A 26,349-nucleotide genomic window follows, 5' to 3' on the forward strand; every position below is an offset into this window, starting at 1 on the left:
TAGTAACCCAGGAACATAGCACAGAGCTTCAGTACTCAGGTGTGATTCAAAGACCAACAAGGCGGGCATCACCTGGCACTCTGTTAAAATGCAGAACTGCAGGCCTATCCCCAAAACTACCAAGTCAGAACCTACAGTTTAACAAAATCCCCAGGTGACTCCTATGCACATTAATTTTTGAAAGGTGCTGGTACAGAGGATTTTAAAAGCCTGGCTTTGGAGTTAATCAGAAAAGCTTGAGTTCATATCCCAATTCCACCACTTACTAGCTGTGCAAACATTTAAGTAAGCAGCCTTTTGCTAAATCAACACAGCACCATGTTGTATGCAAAAACTGAAGTTGTTTACCAGCCAAACTTGGCAATCCTATGAACAACCTAATTCTTTTTTTAAAATATATTTTATTGATTTTTTACAGAGAAGAAGGGAAAGGGATAAAGAATCAGAAACATCGATGAGACAGAAACATCGATCAGCTGCCTCCTGCACACCACCCACTGGGGATGTGCCCGCAACCAAGGTACATGCCCCGGACCGGAATCGAACCTGGGACCCTTGAGTCCACAGGGCAACGCTCTATCCACTGAGCCAAACCAGCTAAGGCCGTGGTTGGCAAACTGCAGCTCACGAGCCACATGCGACTTTTTGGCCCCTTGAGTGTGGCTCTTCCTAAGCCTTAGGAGTACCCTAATTAAGTTAATAACAATGTACCTACCTATATAGTTTAAGTTTAAAAAATTTGGCTCTCAAAAGAAATTTCAATCGTTGTACTGTTGATACTTGGCTCTGTTGACTAATGAGTTTGCCGACCACTGGGCAAAGCAAACAACCTAATTCTTAATCTAAAAGCAAGAAACAACAAAAACCTAAAATGATCGTGATGTGCTACCTAGAGTGTATCCAGTTTTTTAGTCCAATTTACAAGGTAAATCAAATCAAGAGGACCTGTCTGTCCTTTGGAAGACTTAGGTCTAATACCAAAGTGTTTTGTCCGAGATTTCACATCCAGCTATTGAGCAAGCTTATTAAACTCCATTAGAACAACTGCTATGGGTTCCAGGAATACATACAGTGCTTGTCCTGGCACAACTTCTCTGGGCTGGATGACAGCAACTTTCAGGATTAGGGAAGTGAAGCAATAGCCATCAGAACAACAACAAAAAAGCTTTAAGGATTCACAGAAACACAACATCAAGTACTGCAGCAGCTTACTGTGGTTAGCTCACAAACAATTGTGGTCACTATGTCTACCTTAAGAGTTCAGAGCAGTGGTTCTCGACTGGAAGTGATTTCTACCTCACACTGGACGTGTGACAGGATCTGTGGACATTTCTGGTTATCACAACCGTGGCAGCGGGGAGGTGAGCTATTTACATTCAGTGGGAAGAGGCCAGGAATGCTGCTAAATCCTACAAAGCACAGGACAGCCCCACACAACAAAGAATTATACAGCCTACAAGTCTCTGGTGCCACTGCTAAGACACCCTAATTTATAGTCAACCACCAGGAGACAGCAAAGCAAACTTCCAAGAATAAATGTAGCTCATTATTTAAGGACAGTCACCTTTCCCCCATAACAAAAAAGAGAGTTCTAGCCTTACAAACTCTGCAAATACAAACTGAAATTACTAGTAAAGCGGGGGCGGGGGGGTGGGGGAGGGAGGGGTGCTTTCTTCTAACAATTTTACTTCAAAGCTATAGTACTTAAAGGCTAGAAAAAGATCAGCAAACCACCATTATCCATTCTGGCACCAAAATCAGAAGGACAAAAAGACTCAAATATCTGTAATGCAGACATACAAATCAGCATTGGTGGCTGTTTAAGAATAGCCATCAGAATGTTAAAGAAATGAGTAATCAGAAAGATAAGCCAAAGTAGTATATCATGTTTAGGAAATATTCTCATTTTGGTTAATGTTTTATTTCTACTGAAAACAATGCTCCTCTTCCTTAACAATGCCTATGATTACACCTTAGTAATGTGACCACGAAGACTTATCTTCAAGTTACTAATATAACTACTGGTGTAACACTGACCAGAATGTATAGAACACAGTGCCTGGCACACAGATGTTCAACAAATGTTCTGTAAGTGAATGAATGGATGGATGAATGAATGAATGAGTAGGAAGCAGTACCTAATTTAGCCCCGCACATTCTATTTTCAGAATGTGAAATAAAGACTTGAGAAGTTTATATATAAAAACCATAAACATTCAATATACTGACACCTCTTAGAATTGAGTCTAGTTTTCTACAGCAAAAAATCCATCAACCTAGAACAATCAAGTCAGGAGCAATGCTCACTAACATTCACTTTTTTGTTTCATGTGCAATGCTCCCGGATGATGCTTCACTAGTTCTTCTGTTTAACTATCATTCATAAAAGCCTTGATTTTCTCATTGTACCTTTCTTCTCATCACAATGGACCAGTACAGCAATCATGGCCAAGAACCCTACCATATGCAAATGTATACAAGTATATGCAAGATCAAGAAATTAGTAACTTCAGTTAACATTCAACTTGGTCTTGAGGAATTCTGGAGTTTCTGAATAATAAAATAACTACTACTCTAACAGGGTCCTTTCTCCTAGTATGTTAACAAGGCATTTAAGTTCTAAATCCAAACAGAATCAACAATCTACATTAATTAGCAAAGTATCAATTCACATCATAAATTAACTACCATGATAAATCTGATTCCCAATTAGCAAAGATCTCTTAATATGCAATGGATGGAAATGTATCAAGAACAAATGAACATTTCAACAATTTAGAGAGAGTTAGTTGCTCAAGTGAAGCAGAATGAATTTGGATTCAAATGGAGGAACCACCTAAATGAAAGCAGCTCATAATTAGTCATAAGCAGGTCTAGGTAGGCAAGAAAAATAGAACATGAAGAGATTAAGTGAATTAACCCTAGTCATAAAGTAGACCTCAGACAGAAAACACAAAAATGTAGACTATACCTGAGAAGCAATAAAATTAGAAAATGTATGTGAAAAATATAAAACCATACAAACACAAATGCCACCTACTAAATTCAGCAATTTAAATATACTTACAATGTCCTTTTTTCTCTTTAAGGTCAAATTTTGCCCAGCCAAACCAAATCTCCAGTCATGCAATCAATACACACACATAATGGTAATGAATCCACTGCTGAGAATGAAACTTATCTTACAGGCAATAAAGGTAAACAGCTACAATTTTGTCTTCCATCCTATCCTTTCCTCTAACTTAAAGAAGTAACCCACCATAGAGCTTGATAATCAAGAAAATGAGGTCTAGGTAGAAGCACATCATCACATGTGCTTACTTGTAAGGTATGTGAAATAGAGTTTGAGGCGATTGGATGGGAGGTGATCCACAGAGAGAAAACAACTGAAAAAGGAGCATTAAAACTTCTCAGTTTTTCAAGAGATTCATTCATTCAATGAAATTGTGGGAGCAAAAAGTTAGGAAATGCAAAGATAGAAGGGAAAGGAATAAGAAGATAATACTGTGAATTGGTTTTCCATTTATAACTTAGTTTAAATTTAGATTATAAGTACATTTTAGATTATGAGATAAGTCTGCTGAACTTATGAGAAAAAGTTGGCAATGATCCCCATGAAATTGTAGGTAAAAACAGGATAGGTTAGGTTCACCATCAAATGAGAGAATGCATTGTAGTTATTATAACATGAGATTAGTATAACCTCTTCCTAATTTGTAAACACTTTATTTAAGTATACATATGTGATGTATGTATGTATGTGGGGGGGGGGGGGGAGAGCAAGCGCGCGCACGCCTTTCCAAGAAAATTTGATCTGGCTAAAAACAGAAAAATATCCACTGAACTATGGTCAGAAGTCAGAAGTCCTAACACCTAAGTTCTAATTTAGGTATTAATTAGTCAAGTGGTCTAAAACAATACAATTCTCAGTCTCCCTACTCTTTTTATATATATATATATATTTTATTGATTTTTTACAGAGAGGAAGGGAGAGGGATAGAGAGTTAGAAACATCGATGAGAGAGAAACATCGATCAGCTGCCTCCTGCACACTCCCCACTGGGGATGTGCCCGCAACCAAGGTACATGCCCTTGACTGGAATCGAACCCGGGACCCCTCAGTACGCAGGCCGACGCTCTATCCACTAAGCCAAACCAGCTAGGGCTCAGTCTCCCTACTCTTAACTTTGAATTAGTAAAAAGAGAATATATAAACTAAGAGAGGGAGACATTACCTAAAGATTGATTTGCTGCAATTAGTAAATCATTTACACAACTTGACTTCAGCAATTCCTTTATACATCTAGAATTTTTGCTACTAATTTCTAATTTCTAGTAGCTTTCTTTTATATGCTTAAACAGAAAAAGAGAGCCATAGCATTAGCCACCAAGCTATTAAATAAAATATTATCTTACACACACCCAGATACACCAATATTTAGTGAAGTCTGGTAGCCCAAGAAGTTTTTACAATCTTGGACCTAAGAAATTGGACAAGGCTTTTCGTCTTAGCTTTGCTCAGAAATCATAATTTAAGAAAATTATCATCTGATATATTCAAGGAATGTTTTTAAAGAACGTGCACAGATAAAAAAATAAAGCAAATGCCCTAGCCAGTTTTGCTCAGTGGATAGAGCGTCGGCCTGCGGACTGAAGGATCCTGGGTTTGATTCCAGTCAAGAGCACATTCCCAGGTTTCAGGCTCAGTCCCGGCTTAGGGGCATGCAGGAGGCAGCCGATTAATGATTCTCTCTCATCATTGATGTTTCTATCTCTCCTCTTCTTTCCTCTCTGAAATCAATAAAATATATTTTAAAAATAAATAAATAAAATAAAGCCTATCAACTTTCTAAGAAATGAGACTTTTGAATTCTCTACTCTTGCCTGAGGTCTAGTCAGAAGTAAAACCTTTCACAACCTAATTGGCAGAGGCTCAACACTGAATATTAATGACAACAAGTTTACTACACAGCCAGTTTCTCTTCCAGTCTTTCTCCTTTACCCCAAGTAGACTATTAGGGAAATAGTATTAAAATCACTACCCTGGCATGACATCAAATTCCCCAAATGGAATTCTCCTTTTTGAATTCTACTATTAAGGGCTGAAAAAAGGGAAAGGGGCAGTGAAAAATAATTTCATATCTCTATAGTTTTCATTTGGGGGAAAAATTGTGCATTGTAGCCTTACTACTTCCACATAGACTTTAGAGTCTACTAGGAGGTGCCATATGCTTATCGCTGAAGTCACCACCTCTACCACTACTGCGATGGTCCCAGCTGCCAGCATCCCTCACCTAGGCTACTGCAATAGCCTTTGAATTGTTTCTGCTCTTTTCCCCATAGCCCCACATATATCATTTACTAAAACCCTCCAATGGCACCCTCACATACATGAAATAAAATCTAGATTCCTTACCATGGCCAATATCATCTTACATGTGCTGCTCTCTACTTCTCCAAACTTCTTTCAAACTCTCCCCTTAATCACCCTACCCTAGACACCCTAAGTATTCTTGCCATGTCTTGAACATGACAAGCTTCTTGCACTTGCCATTCTCTGTATGTTCCTCCAGATTTTAGAATTTACATGGCCCATTCTCTCACTTCATTCAAGCTTCTGCTCAAATGTCACCTCTTCAAAGAGGCCTTCCCAGGCACCTGTGTAAATCAGCTATACCCTTTATGAAGAAATAAAAATTAAAAATCAAGGCACTGGCTGTCACAAAGCTGAGAAATGAGTATACAGTGTGAAGATGAGCAATGTTTTGAGTGAGCAAGAAAATAACGTTCATAACTGGAAGATGTCCCCTTCCATAACAACCCGAGTTTTAAAACTCAAAGAGGACAGATTCTGGTGTTTTCATTTCCATAAAATGCTCCAACAAGGCAACCCTATTTATTGCTATTTTCCAGAATATCCAGCAGAGTGTGGAAGTTGTGTTAATTGGTCAGAATAAAGTAATAACTCCAATCAAAATTTTGGGTGAGACTATGACTCCACAGGGATCACTTGGAGGTTTCTGCTTCCAGGAATGCTGAACAGGCTCCTGCCAGACCCAATCATCCTACAGATGGTAACTACAAACTCTGGGAAAAAATACCAAAAAAAACAAGTACCTGAAGGTACTAGAACAGTGAATGGCGGTGACAAATTATAGAGGGGAGCTGAAATTTAGGAAGGAATTACCAACATGGGGATAACATTATTGCTTTTACCCTGAGAGTAGGCCAGAGTGGACACCATGCAGAGCAGCTTAAACTCACATATGATACCCAAGTCTTTCTGGTCTGAAGAATAAGAGGGAAAAGTTTGGGGCAACCACAGCTCCTGGGAAGAAAGTAGGTTCCAGAAAGGAGTGAGCCAAACAGGAGGAGCTCCAACTGGATATAAATTACCCAGTCTCTGGTCCACACCAAAACCATGCATGCTTGGCACTATTTGTAAGCAGACCAGCTAAAGTCTAAATTAATTGCCTACTAAAACTAAAATATCAACGCTTTCAGAGAAACAAAACAAAATCCAAAGTCTCCACAACATAACATTCACAATATAAAGTTGTTTAAAGTACAAAGAACCAGAAAAACATGACCCAGTCCTCAAGAAAAAAAATCAATTAAAACAAATCCCCAAATAACTCATGATTGAATTACTTATAGTAGACAAAGATGTCAAAGTAGTTATCATTATTTATACTCAATGAAGTAAAGTATACTCAGAATGGGGAAAAGACAGGAAATCTTAGCAGAAAAACAAACTATTATTTTAAAAACATGGAAATGTGGGAACTACAAAATACAGTATTTGAAATTTAAATCTACTGGACTATCTTACCTGACGAGATTAACAGTGGACACAAAAATCTGTGCCCTGGATGATGGATTAATAGAAATTATCAAAACTAAAAAAGAGAAAAAAAGTATTTTAAAGAAATGAATAGAACCACTGAGAATTGTGGAACAATATAAAATGTCTAATATACATATAATGAAGCCCCCAAAGAAGAGGATGGAATGGGGCAGGAAAAAATATCTAAATAAATAATAAAATTTCACCAAAATATGATGAGAAACATAAGTGGACAAATTCAAACTTATTGAACCCCAATCTGAATAAAAATCAAAGGAAACTATGCTAAGGCACATCACACTCACACTGTTAAAAACCAAATACAAGAAAAAAAAAAATCTTAAAAGCAACCAGAGAAAAACAACACATTATATAGAAAAACAAAAATCTGAAACACTACTTATATAGCATCAGAAACAATGGTGGCCTAGAAACAGTGGAACCACAGCTACCTTTTTTTAAAAAAAGTGCATGAAAGTGGTGATCCCCAGATATTAAGGGGTTTTTTTTGTGTGTGTTTTTTTTTCTCAAGACTAGCCTTCAAAACCTTGGCACAATACTACTCTCCATTTGACTTCCATCAAGTATTCTTTGTTGTAACTCTCCAGGAGCTAAGGAATCTGATTCAACTCTTTACAAAATAGGCAAGAGACAGAGAAAGAGCAGTCACACACCATTACCACCTCTGCTCAGAAGCCCCACACCATTCACATGAAAGATCTACTTCAACTGGTGACACTACCCCATCTCTGTGGGTGGAATCCTGTCACCTTGCCCAGGCCCTATCCCATTTGAACTGAAATTGTCTTTACATAAAGCATTTGGGGCAGGAGGGACCAGGAATGGTGTCCATGAATAACTCCAAGCCAGATCTGACTTAGTTCCCCCTTTGTTATGTAAATAATAGGAAAGAATGAAGAATTTTAATATATAAATCCCAGCAGGTACCCCTAAGACAATCTCCCTCTACTCAAACACCTAGAGCTCAATAAATTTCTTGCCAACAAATATCTAGCTTTTGTCCCAAGTGCTTAGATGGGAATCTGAGCATAAGAGAAGCACAAATTGTTCAGCATTTTCTGAAATGGCATGTGGGTTCCTGGGTTGATTCATGCAGCCAATATGCTCATTTTAAATCATTTTCCCTGAAAGACTGAAATATGAGAGGCTGCCTGGGAACCACCCGCTGCTAATTTTAAAGAAGACCTGCTAACTATAATGTAATGGATAGGGTACATCTGCGTCTCAGGTAGAAAAACCACTCTGAGATGCCTCATAACAGAACCTTTTTTCCACAGGAGAGAATGCTGCAAGTCTCTCTTAACCCTAATACCTGGGTAGTGCTGGCTCTATTCCCAAGAGGTCAGCAAATCAAGTGCAGCCCCCAAACCCCGCTCTCTTTAATACAAAGCATAGACAAAATGTTTAGGGAATGGAGTGAAAATTCTCTAGTTTGAAACTGTTTTCTTGTTTGAGAAAGTTTCTGGCATTTTCCCACTAGGCACTGTATTATTGCAATAAGCTAGCTGCCCAGTAATCAAAGAGGACTACTTATTTCCCACCAGAATTAAAAGAAAGGATTAGTTCTGGTAAGTTCCCTGACAAATTTCAGTCATTGTTAACGGGGTGGCATCCGCTTCTCTATACCCCTATCGAATTCAAAGAAAACGCAGGAAAAATGAAAAACAAAAGCTGCTTTATTGTCCTGTTTGAGCAGCACCTACCTTATACAAAACAATTTTTATTTAATTTCAATGACATTCAAAAAGTTGTAACTGAGAAAGAAAAAAGTGAATGGGTGCAAGTCTATAAAGAAGTCTCCCCATTTATAACACTTTTCTTGATATACAAGATAAATTCTGGGATCAAAAATTTTAATTTATTTGTTGTTCTTTTAGAGAGTGGGAAAGGGAGAGACGGAGAGAGAGGAAACACTGATGTGAGAGAGACACATCGATTGGTTGCCTCCTGCACGTGCTCTGATAAGGCCCAGGCTAGGGAGGAGCCTGCAACTGAGGTATGTGCCCTTGACTGGAACCAAACCGGGGACCCTTCAGTCCACAGGCTGACGCTCTATCCACTGAGCCAAACCAGCTAGGGTGAGATCAAAAATTTTTAGAACCCTATGCAGTCCTGAATAGCCTCAGATTATAAAATCAATTAAAATACGAGAAACTATTAGCAGCAGTAGTAAGCAAGTAGCAGCAGTAGTATTAGTAAGAGAGAAAACTTAGAAGATTTGAACAAAAGAAAGTAGGCAATAATAGCTATGAAACAAAGGGAAATTATAAAGAGGACACAAGAAGAAGCCTTTATTAGTAAGTTAAAGCTGTCCAAAATATAGGCAGCTTCTCACCCTGAAGCCATACTGCTTCAGCATAAAAGAATAAGTAGGAATTAGTAATTGGGCATCTTTCTAGACTCTGTACTTGTATTATTTTCTATTCCTCTTTAACCTTAAAGTCAAAGAAGTTAATTAATCAAAGATCACAAAGTGACTATTTAATCCCAGGTCTATACAGCACTTCCAAACTCAAACTTTTCTATTATATCATGCTGCTGCTCAGAAAATACTTCACATAACCAATGGGCGCGGACACTGGGGCAGTGGGGGGCTTGTCCTGGGGGTGGGGCCGGGGGGGTGGGGGGGGGTCAATCAGGGAAAAAGGAGACATGTAATACTTTAAAGAATAAAAAAAAAAAAAGAACTTGAAAAAAACATATTTCACATGAATTAGTTCTCAATGAAATAAATTTTTTAAAAACTGGTCTGGCCCAAACATTTCCCTGCCAGACAAATTCTTCCTAAAAATTACATTAATTTTCTTACCCGTCTAGCAACACATGCCTGATCAGATCTTCTGCCTGTCTTTACTACCTTTTTTCTTGAAAGCACCTATGCTGCAGAATAAGTAGTTGGACGTTTACTTAAGACCTACTCTAAGGCCTCGCATTTAAGAGAAATGGGTAATCTTCTAGATTGTCAAATCTACATCAGAAGGTGGATAAACAAAGTACTCGGAACTAAAATCCAATCCGGCATATTTGGCTATATTTTTCCTGTAAAATACAGCATCCTAACCATGACAAATAAAATAAAGAATGAGAAAGAACCTACAAGAGACTACAGGAAACGTTCAGGATTGCCAACTCCCAAATATAAACCCTGACTCATCTTCCAAAAGACTTCTATAATATCCTGATAAATGACACAGGTCTTCCTAAATCCTTTGGGAGGTGACTAAAACTGTAACTTCTGGAGTCAGCAAATCATGACTTTGAGCAAAATAATTAATCTCTCTAAGCCTCAGCTTCCACAGATATGAAATGAAATAGCAATAGGTTCTATAAATGCTAAATTACATTGCCAAGATCATAAGTGCTTCTTAAAGGTTAGCTTTTCATCATCAATCTCATCGTCTTTGTTATGATGTAGAAATCTATGGAGTAACTGAAGGGGTTTCATAAACCTTCATGAAGCCAGTATCAATTTTAGTTTTGGAGAGTCTTAGAAGATTTAAGGAGTAGCAGAGATGGAACTGGCAAGGCCTGAAAAGACTGAAAAAGAAGCAAGCAGAAATATCATGGGGAGGAAAAATCTGTATAAGTTAAAAAGGTGTATATATATTATACATGCATTTAGAAAAGAGATTAGAAGTTAAACACTATCTCAAGCTATAAAACAAACTGCTCATTTTCTATTACCATGATGGGGACGCCAATGTCAGGCCACAGAAGGTCTTCTGATGGTAGTTTGGGAGAATTCCACACCACCACTACCTTGTTCAGGTAAGGGAGGCCGTTCAATCTCTCTAAAGAGTTCATAAGCACTTCCTCCCGCTCATAAGTCAACATCACAACTGTGAACTGCTCCCGTGGAACATTGCCTCCAAGTGCTGCCTGAAACTCCTTGCCAGAACCCCCAGCTCCACCACCAATCGGCCGAAATCCAGTCCCTGAGCCCAAGAATTTGGCCTCTGAAGGTAACACAGGGTCAAAGGGTGTGTGGGGGAAAAGGTGGAAAGGCCCTGGAGCAGAGTTCCAGCTTCGGTAGAAGTCAGTGACGGTCAAGGTGAAGTTGCGGAGGTATTTGGGCGAGGCATAGGGCGGCTCAGTTTCTACTGGCCCCAGGTCCAGGTCCCCATTGTCAGCCATGTTGGGGTCTGTCCCAGCCGCCTTGCCTGAACGATGGGGGATCTCAGCTGCTGCCTCTTCCCGGATGGGAGCAGCTGGGATCTGTATTCGAGTTCTAATCATAGCCAGCACGGTACTGAAAATACTGTCAGCGGTTGAGAAGTAAGTCTCCCAGAGAAAGCGGCCTTGCCGCCTCATAGCCAGTAGATCACTATCAGAAAGACTTCGTAACAGGAAGTGAACCTCAGTAACACGTGGCTTGGGCACCACCAGGGCCGCCTCATTCCACTGCAGCATGTCATGGTAAGGAAGCTGGACTTGCTCCCCCAGCACAACTGGGACAGCACCAACTTCCAGAGCTTCGAAGAGCCGTGTTGCACATCCGGATGAAATAACCAAGTGAGGGTCCCCAGGAGTGATAATGAGGGCAAAGGTGGAAAGCTTCAGTAATTCTAAGCGGTCCTCCCGCTCCCCACACAGTGCCCACTCAGTAGGCAGACTGGGTTTAGGCTGGTTTTTGCAGGTAAATTCTACCAGGACCTGATCTAGCTTGCTGTCCTGTACAGCTTTTAGGGTGGCAATGATACGATCATCATAGTCAGCTGGGGGGTCACCTTCCATTTCTTCTTCAAAGGATCGGGCCTCCTGAAGGCTAGATCTTAGTGATTCAATCTTCTCACCCTGGAAGGTGAAGAGATATTTCCGTTTAACTGGCACCTGTGGTGGGATTTCCATGAAGTTGGGCTCTGACATGGCATGGACTAGTGGCGATACTACCAAGTCAAAGCCAGGTCTGTACTGGGCAGCATAGAAAGTGGACTGGGCCACCATGGCACGGCCAGTACTGACATTATATAGTAAGTTCTGTGTATCTGACTTCCGTGATAGATTGATGATGACATGGTTGTGTCCATCTGTCCGCCAATGTGGTAGAGAATACAACTGCTTCTCAAGTTCAGCAGGCCGCAGCACTACTGGCTCCTGCATCTCTCCCACTAATATCACATAGAGGCAGGCAATATCCGCATTTTCTGTAACATAGATGTTGGCTCGTACTGTAGCCTGAAAAGCCTGCTTGACCAAGGGATCCAGGTAGCTGCCAAAGGCAAACTGGTCACTGTCATAAACATAGACTGGAAAACCAGAGGTGAGAGGGCAGCGAGAATAATCAAAACAATTGTGTAGCCGACAACCCCGGATGACCTTTGGGGGAGGAAGGCCAGCATCGTCCTTCTCTGGGAGCAATCGGATGGGCAGAGAAAGTTTGGGCTGATTTTGGGCCATTAGCTCCTTGTAAGAGTGCTCAGTCTGGCTAATGACATTCTTAAGTTGAAGCAGGTCCTGCTTGGCATTCTCAATACTCTTCTTACAAGCTTCAATCTTCAGGTTCAGCTTGGCAATTTCACTGTTCAGCTCTTGACGCTTGGCTTCCAGCTGCAACAGCTCTTCACTTACAGACTCACGGATTCGGCAAAGATCCAGCACATGCTTTACCTCGCACAGCTCATTACCAGCCCGTGGGCCAAAAATCCTCTTGCCGGCCTCATCAGCCTCATCCAGAGTGGTGAGATAATAGTGAGCAATGAGGGGGAAGAAAACCAGAATGATGAAGAGCGTAAAACTGAGCCATGTGAGTCGGATACGGTTGGACCACCGTAACATACAGGTTTGACCTCCATTCCCCACACCCCCATTCCGCAACATGGTATAGCCTGTCATGAGTTCCTTTGTGGCTCTTGCCCTCTCTGATCACGTTGGGTCACTCGCCATAACCATGAGTTTCTAGTAGACAAAACTCAATCTCTTTTTACTCACACGTTTCCATAAGAGTTAGTGTGCTCCCTGTACAAGGCACCAAATAAAAAGGAAATTTCATTTTCCTCAGCTGTAGTTGAAATGGTCTCTGACTCTATTCCAGCAGATTTTAAGTTCTGGCTGTTGACCAAAGAACATGTCCTTAATCTTTATCAAATGGTAAAGGCTACCACACTGTTGAGATGAAAAGAAGGTCCCTGATGATGAAACCCAGGAAAAATAACCTGGAATCAGACAGATTTTTTCAACAGCCATAGCTCTTGTTCCTTGGTTTGGCTGACCAACAAATATGCATAGTTACTATTCACAGTTATAAAGTAGCTGGTTAGGACAGAAATAAATGCCAGCCTGTTGTCGATGTCATTGCCAACAATCAGGCCTGCAAAAAAAAAAAGAGAACTGTGTCAGTCTTGAAGAGATTATGTTCAACAACCCTGCCCGCCCTCAGTATACTTCTAGAAAATCCTTAAATCTTTTTACACACAAACATACACCCTTCTTATTTAACTGGATATAGAGCAGCATTAGAGCCCTATAAAATGATGATCTCAATGATGTTTCTATCTCTTTCTCCTCCCTCTCTGAAATCAATAAAAATATTTTTGAATAAATAAAATGATCAACTACATTCAACAGAAGGCCAAGATACTTGCAACATTTTGTTATTCTAGACTTAGAAATCGCCTTTAGTTGAGGAGAAAGATCTTCTTATCCAACCATGGTAGTAGCTATGTTCATTCTTAACATGAAAGTCTCCTTTAGAGCTACTTAAAAAAAAATCTATTAAGAAACTCAGTTTGTTATATTCAGAGATGAAAAGAGTTGAAGAAAACTCCTCTGAGCTTTGCCCAGCAGTAGATGCAGTAATCCTGATACAAAATATATTTCCCAGTTTGCTTCTCTTTTATCATCTGTTAATAGACATCATGTGTTCCTTTAAAATATAAATAGTAACTTGGCTTTTAAAAAGAACATTATACTTAGAAATGAGAGGCATTATTTCTTATCCTTTGGAGACAGATTTGCTCAGACCTTATGCCTCAGCTTTCTAATCTCCCAAAATGGAGATAAGTGTATGGAGATAACAATACATTGTGTTGCTATGAAAATAAATGATAGAGGATGTGAGGATACTTTGGCCTAATAAATCTTGAAACAACATTCCCAATCCTGTTCTCTTACCAAACTTTACTATCACAGGCTACCAAAGCTCTTTAGTTTTACCTCAAACTCAACAAATCTAGAACTGAATTCATAATATGCTATGCCAATGAATACTCCCGATTTAATTCACTGATTCCCTCCAGAAAGTGTTTATACCCCATACTCTTAACATGTCTAAAGCATGCTAAGTATAACTACGGGAGATTTTAAAATGTAAAGAATTCCTTGATCTCATGGAACTTCCTTTGGCTAAGAGATAAGACAAACAAATAGCAAGGGTACTACTACAAGGCAGTATACAATAGTACTTCACAGATAATCACTCTTTATAGCTTCTACCTTTGTTCAAGATGTATAACTATTAAGGGTTTGACAGTCTTCTCTCCCTTTAAATAAAAATAAAAGTTGATGACAATATTAAGGCTTGAGGATGTAGAGCAAGAGATAAGGACAACAACAACAAAAATATAGATCATGGAAAAGCTAAATCTGGATGATCTAAACTTGGATAATTAACAGCTGACCAAATATCCCAAAGGAATGGAGGTTAATATTTCTAAAGCATTATCCTTCTCATTCCAATGTTAAAATCTTTTTGTTTTCAAAAGAATATTTTCTGCATTTATGAAGAAATCATAACAAAGACAGAGTGGATTAGAGGAAAAAAGGAAGGCATAATAATCCAGGCAGTCCAGCTAATTCATTCCCTCCTTACCATATGTTTAGGATCCTTCTTTTCTCTGACTCATATGGCATTATATTTTGGCATATAATTTCTTGATATAGTGAACTCCAGGGCTTGCTGTCCTGATAGAAAGTAAAAAAGTGACATGCTATTAGAAAAATATTCAATACTGAAGGTTCTATTAAAGAATTTATTTACTGTCCACTATGAAGAGGCCTCCCTTATATAAATAAGGTAACCATAGAATTTAAGGTCCAAAGAAAGAGGGACACACAGTGTCTGGCACACTATAAGTATTCTTTAAATATCTGTTAAATAAATGAATTATATCACTGATCACTTCTTTCTACAAACTCTCAGCGTTTCCCTTTATTTTTCCATAAAACTGAACTTTCTGGTGTTTCACCTATTTCCTTGACTTATTCTCTCATTGTGCTTTGTTGGCACATCATCCTTGCTCTGCTATGTCTATCTAACTGCCTACTACAGTTCCATTTATTCATGCATTCATTTATTGATTCTTGTATGTGCCCTGACCGGGGATGGAACCCGAAACCTTGACATATTAGGATGATGCTCTAACCAACTGGGCTACCCGGCCAGGGTTGTATTTTATATTTTGTACTGGCCCATTCTCTTGGTTCTCCATCCCAACAGCTCTTTCTCTGGCTCGTTCCACCACTCTTGAAATACAGTTGTTCCTTCGTGGGTTGCGCTATGCCCTCTTCTTTCTCTGTCTTCACTTACTAGAGCTTGCCAATTAGCTTCAATTAGCCCCCCTAAATGGATAATTCTCAAATTTACCTCTCTAGTCTTGACCTCCCTCCTGATATATCTTTTCCAATGGTGAGCAACACAGACATCCACACCTTAATATTCCCATGGCCGCAAAGGTACATCTCCTAGGAGTATAAGGTTAAAGTAGTGTCTTCTCCCAGCAAAGAGGGGGAAAAATTTTCAAAATACTGTACACAGTTAGAAATTTATAATTTAGATCATGGCTGATGCCCTACTCTTCACTCTTTCTCTAATCAAAAATAATGTTTGCTCATAAATGGAAAGTAGAATTATTAATCTGCTAACCACTCAAGCGCTTAAAATAAGCTTGATCCTGGAAAGGTAAAATGGCAAATAATTCAAATGTCCCAGTGGTGAGCTGAGAAGTCAAGTGAGATAGAGTTGCCATTCAGAAATTCTGCATATACTACATTCTCCCTTCATCTTCTCAACATACCAACGCCCTCTATCATCTCCTCTACTTTGCAGAGCCATCTCTTCTAACATTCCTTATCACAAAGGCAAATTATTACAGGACCTTACATTGAAGAGTTTTTTGATATAGCAACCATCCTACTGACTTTTCTTCTCTTAAAACTAAAACACTCTGATACTGAAATTTCCTTTAATGGATTTGGGATAGCTCTCTGTTTATTTAGGTGTGAATGCCTTTCAACAAAGGTGTATAACTTTTTTCATACAAAAGCAAAACTAAACTAAACTGAATTGAACAAAGGTAAAATAATCCATGGACAAGCGAAGGAAAACAGAAGGGAAGAAATAAGGGAATTGCTGCTTCCATCTAGACTGCTGTTATGCATTGCATCTGAAAGATATAAAGGGAAATGGGGCAAAAGAGAAGCTAGACACTTTCCAGATGGTCCCAAATGCAACCAACTGACTTGAATATTTTAAATAATTATAATAGCTAACATTTACTGAATTTTTAATGTGTGCCAGGTTATACCTATTATGTACCTTAACATAGTTAATCTTCACAACAATCCTATGAAGTAGGTACTACTATTATTCCCATTTTGTACATGAAGAAACCAAAGCACAAGCTTAGGTAATTTGTCCAAAGTCATCCACGTTGAGTAAAACTTGATTTCAAATCAAAGCAACGCTAACTCTAAAGCCCACACGTTCAATGTCTTAGTCATTATGAAAAAAATGCCTATGATACTAACTCAAGGAACACAGTAAACAGGCACATCATGCATAAATTACTTTTAGATTATCCACATTACTACTGCTCCACTGAAACCACGGACAATGATGAATTAAAAGCACATGGCAATGCTACTCCAAAACCTAAAGCCACCTCTATATTCATAATTAAAGCATTTATGTGGACGAAAAAGTGATCATAACGTGACTAGCTCAGGGAAGGCCTGATTGGTGAGCCTTACAAACTTGGAAACCAAACGTTACCATAAAGAATGGTCTGAACGTAACAATTCCTAACTGTGTCATGGCAGGCAGTCACATCATAGGCCTGTAGGTTCCTTCTCAGAGGTCAATCTTTACCTTAAGTGAGCCTGTCTATTATCTTTTTGCACCTAAGACAATATACCTTTACTTTTTTCTTTTACTTTTTTATTATTATTATGTTAATCTTTATTGTTGAGAGTATTATAGTTGTCCCCTTTTTACCCCATTGATCAGCCTCCATCCTGTTCCCACTCGGTCCCAGTCCTTCACCATCCTACTGTCTATATCCATAGATAATGCATAAATGCATGTAAGTTCTTTAGTTAATCTCTTCCCACCTCCCTCTCCCCCTTCCCTCTGAGATTCGTCAGTCTGGTCCAATTTTCCATGCCACTGGTTCTATTTTATTCATTTTATTCATTTTATTCATTTTATTATAGTTTATTTTGTTCATTAGATTCCACATATAAGTGAGATCAAGTGATAGTTTGTCTTTCTCTGACTGGCTTATTTCACTTAGCATAATAATCTACAGGTCCCTCCATGCTGTCTCAAAGGGTAATAGATCCTTCTTTTTTACAGCTACATAGTATTCCATTGTATAAATGTACCACAGTTTTTTTTTTATCCCTCCATAACATATCTTTAAATGCAAGAGTAACATGCCTTTAAAATGTAAGCGTAATCTTCATTTCCAGACCCCTCAAGGCACAACCACTGCACCAGAGCACAAGACCACAGAACCAACCCCTCATCATTATCGCATTCTCCACACACCATCTCTCTATGTGCTGTAAATGTTAATTAACTAACCTGTACCCACCAAAGTAAAAGAAGTATGTGTTTCTCGATTTAGCCTTTTATGCAATCCCAGAGATTTCTCTGCTTTGCTTTCTCCTGTCCCCTTAATCTACCACCAGTGGATTTCATGTAAACTTCCTTAAGGCTCCTCCTTTGATTCTAATGTATAAAATAAGCTGGAAATCTGCCATTTTCCAGAGCATTTTTTTTAATCAGTTGAGATTTTACTTCCCAGCAATTATCATCAGTTTGGCTCAAATAAACTCATAAAAATTCTCCATAGGTTTGGATGTTTCTTACATCAACATCTACTAAACAAGAAAACATATACTCAGAGCAAAGTATCTTTGCCTGTGTACCTATGATCTACCTGTGTATCTGTGCATATGTAATATTATTTTTTTCATTTAAATCAAAATTGGCCCATCAAATGGGCACAAATCCATTACCACCCAGATGCAGGTTCTACAGAACTGTATGCACATTGTTGCTGTTACATCCACTCCCACAAGTGCTTCAAATTAGGTAAAGATAGTTCGGTACAGGAAATCATTTTAGTAAGGTTGTTGAAAGCAATATTTCAAATGTTTGGTTATGTTTTTTAAATCCAAAAGAAAACCATTTCCTGATTTCCTACTCAGCATGACAAAGAGCCCGCTTCACAGTACCTAGTTCAAAAATCAGGAAGCACTAAAACAAATTTCCTAGTGTTATCACTATTCCTAAGACTCTGACTTCTATTGTTCAAAACAACAAAAGGCACTTTCCAGGAAAGTTAACTGTAGATAAAGAATGACTTGTATTTATGTAATTCACAAGTTACAAGAGAGCAAAACAATGTGTTTTTCATAATACAACAACCACAGTAGTTTATTTACTGGGTAAACTTAACCTAGTTGTAAAATAAAACCAGGCATACTTCAGAGATACTGCAGGTTTGGTTCCAGACCCCTGGAATAAAGCAAGTCAGAATCTTTCTGCTAGTGGAGTGTCTGGCCTTCAAATTGTAAAAACACACATCTATGAAATGCAATCAGTCAAAGCACAGTAAGTTATGTCTGCAGAAAATTGTCAGCAATTAAGAACTAAAATCAGGTGAGAAAAACTGCTGACATACTGAGTTGAGAGTAAAGATTATGATGCAATCACAGGACCACAGAGTTAAGCTACCCTTATTACAGAGCGTTTAGGAAAGGAAAAAGGTATTCTTTGGGCTCAAGAGCAGATTTCTAATACAAAGATGTTCCACAAATGCCAATAGCAAACGAATCACAAAATACACAAAAGGAACTCATCAATAAGTTATAAGCATTCCTTCCACTGCTCAGTTCTATATAGGTATTAACAAGTAAACTAAGATTATTGATTAACCTGTTTAGTCAACAATGAACCTGAACCCAGAAGCCTCACCTCCCAGAATAGGTCCTCAGTTTGAAAATTATGCCACTTCTTACCTGTTTTCCCTTCCCATAAGTTTGATAACATCCCACAAATTCAAATCCTATTGTCTCTCCAGTTAGCTTTTAGCTCATTACAATTCAGATTCACAACTCACCTAAGAATTTTTTCTCATAAACCTAGACCCACCCTAGATTAACTGAGTCAGAATTCTCAAAGGGGGCGGCGAGGGGGGCAGCCCCAGGTGCCTGTAGTTTGACAAAGCCCACAGGTGATTTTAAAGCAGACAACAGAACATAAGTCTTTGTTTTACTATGGTTGCAAATATCAAAAAATTTCTATATGTGACACGGCACCAGAGTTAAGTTACGCCGAGCTCAAAGGGTTCACCATCACTGGACTATACCATACATCTTTGGAAGATGTGGGGAGTAGGAGGGATTTTCCACTTTTTATAACTGTATTTATATTTATAATGTAGTTGAGATAACACATTTTATGTATGTTATCTCATTTAATCCTCACATCAACCATCTAGGGATAGATATTGTTCTTTCACTTACAGATAAAGAAGAGTGAATCACTGAGGTAGGTAAATCTTGTTCGAGGCCCTACAGCAAGCAAACAGAGGTGCCCAGATACAAATCCAGGTCTATCTGATCTGTACCCTGCTACTCACATATTTACTACTTGTTTACCTAAAGAACTCATTTTGTCTTCATTCATTTTACAATAAGCAGTATTATTTTTGTAATTAAGAAAAATATTGGCCTGGCCATTGTGGCTCAGTTAGTTGAGCATCGTCCCATACGTCGATTCCTGGACAATTGCCCAGGTTGTGAATTCAGTTCCCGGTCAGGGTGCCTACGGGAAGCAACCAATAGATGTTTCTCTCTCCTCTCTCTCTCTCTCTCCCTTCCTCCCTCCCTCCTCTCTCTAAAAAAAAAAAATCAAAACATATTTTTTTTTTAATATATTTTATTGATTTTTTACAGAGAGGAAGGGAGAGAGATAGAGAGTCAGAAACATCGATGAGAGAGAAACATCGACCAGCCGCCTCCTGCACATCCCCCACTGGGGATGTGCCCGCAACCCAGGTACATGCCCTTGACCGGAATCGAACCTGGGACCTTTCAGTCCACAGGCCGACGCTCTATCCACTGAGCCAAACCGGTTTCGGCAAAACATATTTTATTTAAAAAGAAAAATATTATCTTGCTGCAGTCACTTCAAAGTACAGCACACTATGCTCCAGTGAACACATGAAAGATAGAAAGCTTTGTTGCTGATATGGAGAGTTTTAGTGGTCTGGACAGAAGATCAAACTGGTTTTCTCACTGCTAAAATCTTAACAGATTTAGAAGCGAAGTGTTCCATTGGAACTGGAGGTATCAGTGTGAATACCTAATCTAACAATATTCCTTGAATAAGGAGCTGATTTCAGGACTGTACAAATAAAGTAAAAATGAGCCTGAAAAATCTTCTTTTGCCAGAAAGCAAAGCAAAGATGTACTCAAAAAAAAAAAAAAAAGAAAAGAAAAGAGAAGTAGGGCATATGGAAAAAAGGACACAGGATCCAGTTTGAAGGAATCCAGCTGCACTGGATAAATCTGGGACATTTTAGCTATCTAAATAAATAGTACTACCAACAAATTATCTCCCAATAAATGAGATGCCATGTATTCATACAGAAATAAATGATTGATTATATAAAGAGAGAGAAGGAAAAAATTACTCATTTGGAGAATTCTACCTAATAAACATAGGAACGGCAGATGGAGATATTTTAAAGCTATCATTTAGTGGCCATCAAATTAATAACTGTTGCAGGGAAGATTCAGCATCTATATATAAAAAAGCCTAAGCGACCGAACGACTGGTTGCTAGGACGCGCACTAACCACCAGGGGGAAGACACTCAATGCAGGAGCTGCCCCTTGGTGGTCAGTGCGCTCCTACAGCCAACCTCCCCCCAGATCAGCCCCGCTCACTGGCCAGGACGAGGGACACCATCTGTGCATGAATTCATGCACCAGGCGTCTAGTTGGATATTAAGATTCATTGGTAAAAGCTTGATGAGAAAAAGTGTATAAAAATTATATATTGTGGGCCCTGAGAAAGAAGATACCTACTAAGAAGGGCTCCTGGTGAGTTTATTGGTCTCAGAGCCTAGCAGCTGTTTCTAAAGAGGGGCCTCTCCAGCAAACTGCACTTCAGAGAGAAAACCTACACTGAACTGCCTGCCTGCACTATGCTCCCAACAACTCAACCAGCCTTTACTAAGGAGTTCCTGGAACCAACAGGACTGAGACTTCCCATCCACCTAAAGCTGCACAGTTATATCTTCCATCAGCATTTTCACCTACCTATCAGAATAGCTCCATTCTGACGAATCAGGACAGTGCCTTTTGTACCAAACTGTGAGGATTTTGAGTCATCATTAGAATGAGGACAGATCAATCAGGGTCTAGGAGTGGGGCCTTCTACCTATATTAGTCAGCTGCCCACTGGCTCAGAGAGCACATTTTTCCCCTTGCACGCAGACTGCCTTTCCCTGGCTAAAGTTGAAACACCAAAGACATCTTGCTGGACCAGAGCAGAAGAGGCGGAGCAGAGCAGAGAGAAGTGGAGCAAACCAAAGCAGAGCTGTCTAGCCAGAGAGGGGCCTGGGCCAATGCTGCCTGGCAGCTGTGATGCTTCATAATTGAGCTGTAACACTATTGAGCGGTTAGTCTTGTTGTTCTTACAGCTGTGCTGTATCATAATTTCATCATATGTGTTAAATTATGTGAAAATAAAGTTACCAAAATGGGGGGGGGGGGGGGGATAATAAAGTACAGCACAATAAATAAGGTTACAATGAGCTCTTGGGGAAAAAATACAGGTCAGACTCCTGCACGACAAATCAAATCCAAAACTAAGTCCCAGATAGATTCAAGAGGTAACTGTAATAAATGACAACATAAAAAGAACAAAAGGAAAACATACAAGTAATTTTATCCCAAGTATAGCCACTTTTATAGCAATCCAAGCAAAAGCAGAATCCATTTTTTAAAAGAAGTTCAACAGATTTAACTACATAAGTATCAAAGGCTTCTCTATATTAAAAAAAAAAAAGTTTAGATTCAATGAAAAGACTGAGGGAAGCATTTGTATCATGACGTTACTTTAAAAGATGTGAAGGCAATACAACAGTCATTAAAGGAAATAAATAGGAAATTAAACCAAAAAAGGGGCCCAAATGATAAACATTTTTAAATGTTCAGTCATCCTAGCAATCAAAGAAATGGAAACACGATACAGTGATATTTTCTATTTGTAAATCAATAAAGAATTGTAAAATTTATAATATGTGGTCTATGCAGGGGCAAGGGTAACATTTCCCACACTCTGCTGCTGGGAGTGAAATCTGGCACACCTTTCTGGAGAACAATTTGGCAATAAGTAATAAAAGCCCTGAAACTCTGCCTACCCTTTGACCCTACACTTCCATTTCCAGAAACTACTCTTAAGAATCATGAATGAGAAAAATATTTGGCTTCAAGGATATTCACACTAAAACATTACAAAGTATACCACTTATTAGTAAGAAGGCACAGTATATGTGTGTACTATGCTGGCAGCTGCAGTGTAACAGGTGTTTTTATACTGTACTAGAGGCTCGGTGCATGAAAATTTGTGCACTTGGGGGGGGGGGGGTCCCTCAGCCTGGCCTGTGCCCTCTCACAGTCCAAGACCCCTCGGGGGATGTCCAACTGACGGCTTAGGACCGCTCCCTGGGGGGTATCAGGCCTAAGCTGGCAGTCAGACATCCCTCTGGCAGCCCAGGAGCCCTCAGGGGATGTCCAACTAATGGCTTAGGCCCGCTCCCCCTGTGGAAGTGAGCCTAAGCCATTAGTTGGATATCTTTAGCACTGCCACAGAGGCAGGAGAGGCTCCCATCACGGCCGCTGCACTGGCCAGCCATGAGCTGGCTTCTGGCTGACTGGCTTTCCCCCTGTGAAAACGCACTGACCACCAGGGGGCAGCTCCTGCCTTGCGCGTCTGCTCCCTGGTGGTCAGTGCACATCATAACGATTGGTCATTCCTGGTCATTCTGCCATTAGGGTCAATTTGCATATTACCCTTCTATTATCTAGGACTAGAGGCCTGGTGCACAAAAATTTGTGCACTCAGGGGTAGGGAGTCCCTCGGCCCGGCCTGTGCCCTCTCGCAGTCTGGGACCCCTCGGGGGTGACCACTTGCTGGCTTAGGCCTGCACCCTGGGGGATTGGGCCTAAGCTGGCAATCAGACATCCCTCTGGCAGCCCGGCAGCCCTCGGGGGATGTCCACTTGCCAGCAGGGAGCAGGCCTAAACTGCAGTCGGACATCCTTAGCGCTGCTGAGGAGGCAGGAGAGGCTACCACCACCACTGCTGTACTGGCAGCCATCAGTCTGGCTATTGGCTGAGCAGAGCTCCTCCCATGTGAGAGCGCCCTGACCACCAGAGGGCAGCTCCTGCATTGAGCGTCTGCCCCCTGGTGGTCAGTGTGTGTCATAGTGACCAGTCATTCCCAGTCCTTCTGCTGTTAGGGTCAGTTTCCATATTACCCTTTTACTATATAGGATAGAGGCCTGGTGCATGGGTGGGGGCTGGCTGGTTTGCCCTAAAGGGTGTCCCGGATCAGGGTGGGGGTCCCACTTGGGTGCCTGGCCAGCCTGGATGAGGGGATGATGGCTATTTGCAGCTGGTCACACTCCCTTCAGGGTGGGGGTCCCCACTGGGGTGCCTGGCCAGTCTGGGTGAGGGGCTGAGGGCCGTTTTCAGACTGGCGTGTGACTGAAGCTCCCAACCTCTCCTTTTTTTCTTTTTTCTTTTTTCTTCTGCGATTTATTTACCTTCTATGGCTGTCACTGGAACTGAGAGCCAGCTTTAGCTATGAGGCTCAGCTCCAGCTCTGAGACCTCGGCTGCTGAAAGCAGGTATCTGGGTATTTGTTTGGCTTCTATAATTGAAACACTGTTGCAACTCCAGCTCTGAGGCCGGGCTGGCTGAAAGCAGGTATCTGGGGTTTTGTTTAGCTTCTATAATTGCAACATTGTTTCTTAGAGTGCAGCTCAGAGGCCGGCAGCGGCAGGCGGGGAACCTTGGCTTCCTCCATCACTGGAGCAAGCAAGCCTCCTGTTCGCTTCAGCTGCCTGGCTGCCGGCCACTATCTTGGTTGGCAGTTAATTTGCATATCTCGCTGATTAGCCAATGGGAAGGGTAGCGAAGTTACGGTTAATTACCATGTTTCTCTATTATTAGATAGGATTAGTAGGAAGATAAACTGAAAAATAATTTGCTACTTGTAACAAGTCTTTAAAATGTTGCTATCTTCAACGCAGCAATTTCACTTTCTAGGAATATATTCTATGTAGACAAAGATTTGTATTACAAAGATGTAATCACCACTATATTCTTTACATTACCCAAAAGGATTATAAACATCCAAGAATTAGAAGTAAGGTTAAATATAAAGTATGACAAATGCATGTCATTAATATGACTATCATGCTGTCAAAATGGTTTATTTTCAATCATTTTAAATAAAAAGGGAAAATGTTCACAATATAATATTAAGTGAAAAATAGAGACTAATATGTAAGGGAAGAGATAAAAGCAGAGTTGTTGGGTTTTTTTTTAAAACTAAGGTCTTCAGATGGATTACTTGATGTGCAAAGTATCTAGGGAGTAAACTGTAATTTCTCTAAGGTACCTGCTTCTCAAGAAAATGTGATTTTTATTTTATGCTATGGACGCATTCTATAACTGATATCATTAGTGCCTTAAGCCACCCACCCTAAATGAGATAGAAAATGAAGTGAAAGTTTGCTAAGCCATATATAAATCATCTTTATGGCTCTGGCATCCTACTTCATCCTTTGTGGGTGACTTCAACTTGAGGCTTCAGTTTTGCCATCCCTTTAGCCTTCTGATTCATCAGACTCCCTAACTTCACAATTCTTTGTCCTTCTTGACTTACATACTCCTTATCCTTTTTTAACTCATAAAGGGATGGACTAAATGACCTCAAAGATCCTCTTAGAATCTAGGACACCACTGACTTACAACTGCCTTGCACATAGAAAGCACATACAAATTTGTTTTATTGGGGGGAACACATTACCAACATCCCAACTCAAGGCAGCAAGGCTACTCCCAAGGCTATTCCTTTGGTTTCACCTCTAAGATTTCAAGCACAGTGCGCTCCTTGAAAGCTCCCACCCCCTAATTTTCCATCGAATCCATTAATACAGGTTTGGGTCCTCATCAACTATTTTCTCCATTCTAAGCCACAGTGTTTTCATACTGTATTTTATAGCTCTACTTCAGAAATAAAGAAAAGAAATCATGCTAGGAAGAGTCAGGGATGGAAAGAAAAAAGAAAAAAAAACAGAAACAAAAAGATTTTTGGAATCTGGAATATCTAAACAGATAAAATTTCATAGAGAAAGGCAAAGTTCAACACTTAGGTCCACAAACTATGTACATGGAAATGACTTAGTTTAACTGCAGCACATGCACACACAGAGTTATGGCTTGAGCTGACAATAATTTCAGTGAGTCAAGAATACATTGCCGAACCGGTTTGGCTCAGTGGATAGAGCGTCGGCCTGCGGACTAAAGGGTCCCAGGTTCGATTCCAGTCAAGGGCATTTACCTTGGTTGCGGGCACATCCCTACTGGGAGGCGTGCAGGAGGCAGCTGATCGATGTTTCTCTCTCATCGATGTTTCTAACTCTCTATCCCTCTCTCTTCTTCTCTGTAAAAAAATCAATAAAATATATTAAAAAAGAATACATGACTATTTAGAACAAAAACCACCACCTTATTTTTGTGTGTGTGTTTTTTTAAACAAAGTATAGTGTCAAAAATGAAGGCGTTAAGGTTGCTGTCTACGCTGTACTCTTTTAGGTGACACTGTATGCTGAATACTGTATTACCAAAGTAAATGGAGGGCAGAGGACTAAGAAGCTGGTGAGGGGATTTGAAACTGTAAAACAAGAAACATCAGAAGGAAATGGAGATAGTTAGCCTGAGGAACAGAAGCCCTAGGAAAAGAAGAGACATGATGGCTAATCTCCAACACCTGAAGAACTTTACTACAGAATATGAATAGACTTGTCTATATGGCCCTGAAAGGTGTCCATCGTGGAGGCAAACTGCCGCTCAATAAGGAAAAGCCTCCTAAAAACTAGTCTACAAATTAGAAAGGGTTTGTCCAGGGAGGTCCACGTCATTTTAAGTATTCAAATAGGGACAGGCCAGTAA

The 26,349-nt window shown here is 40.0% G+C and overlaps 1 protein-coding gene across 6 annotated transcripts in view; it reads right to left on the minus strand.

Moving 5' to 3' along the window:
- Positions 1–26,349, minus strand: part of EXTL3 (exostosin like glycosyltransferase 3) — a 115,055-nt gene that overhangs the window by 23,914 nt on the left and 64,792 nt on the right. For 3 of the 6 annotated variants that reach the window (XM_036312390.1, XM_036312394.1, XM_036312389.1), the window contains exons 2-3: positions 14,676–14,767; positions 10,553–13,175 (exon numbers count right to left, since the gene is read on the minus strand). In XM_036312390.1, the coding sequence (XP_036168283.1) occupies positions 10,553–12,700 (2,148 nt within the window). In that variant the 5' untranslated portion in view covers positions 12,701–13,175; positions 14,676–14,767. Of the gene's footprint in view, positions 1–10,552; positions 13,176–14,675; positions 14,768–15,449; positions 15,729–26,349 lie in introns of those variants that run through there. The other 3 variants (XM_036312391.1, XM_036312392.1, XM_036312393.1) reach the window with 3 other exon arrangements.

This window comes from Myotis myotis, unplaced genomic scaffold (assembly GCF_014108235.1).
Source record: "Myotis myotis isolate mMyoMyo1 unplaced genomic scaffold, mMyoMyo1.p scaffold_m19_p_6, whole genome shotgun sequence".
NCBI classification, from domain to species: domain Eukaryota; kingdom Metazoa; phylum Chordata; class Mammalia; order Chiroptera; family Vespertilionidae; genus Myotis; species Myotis myotis.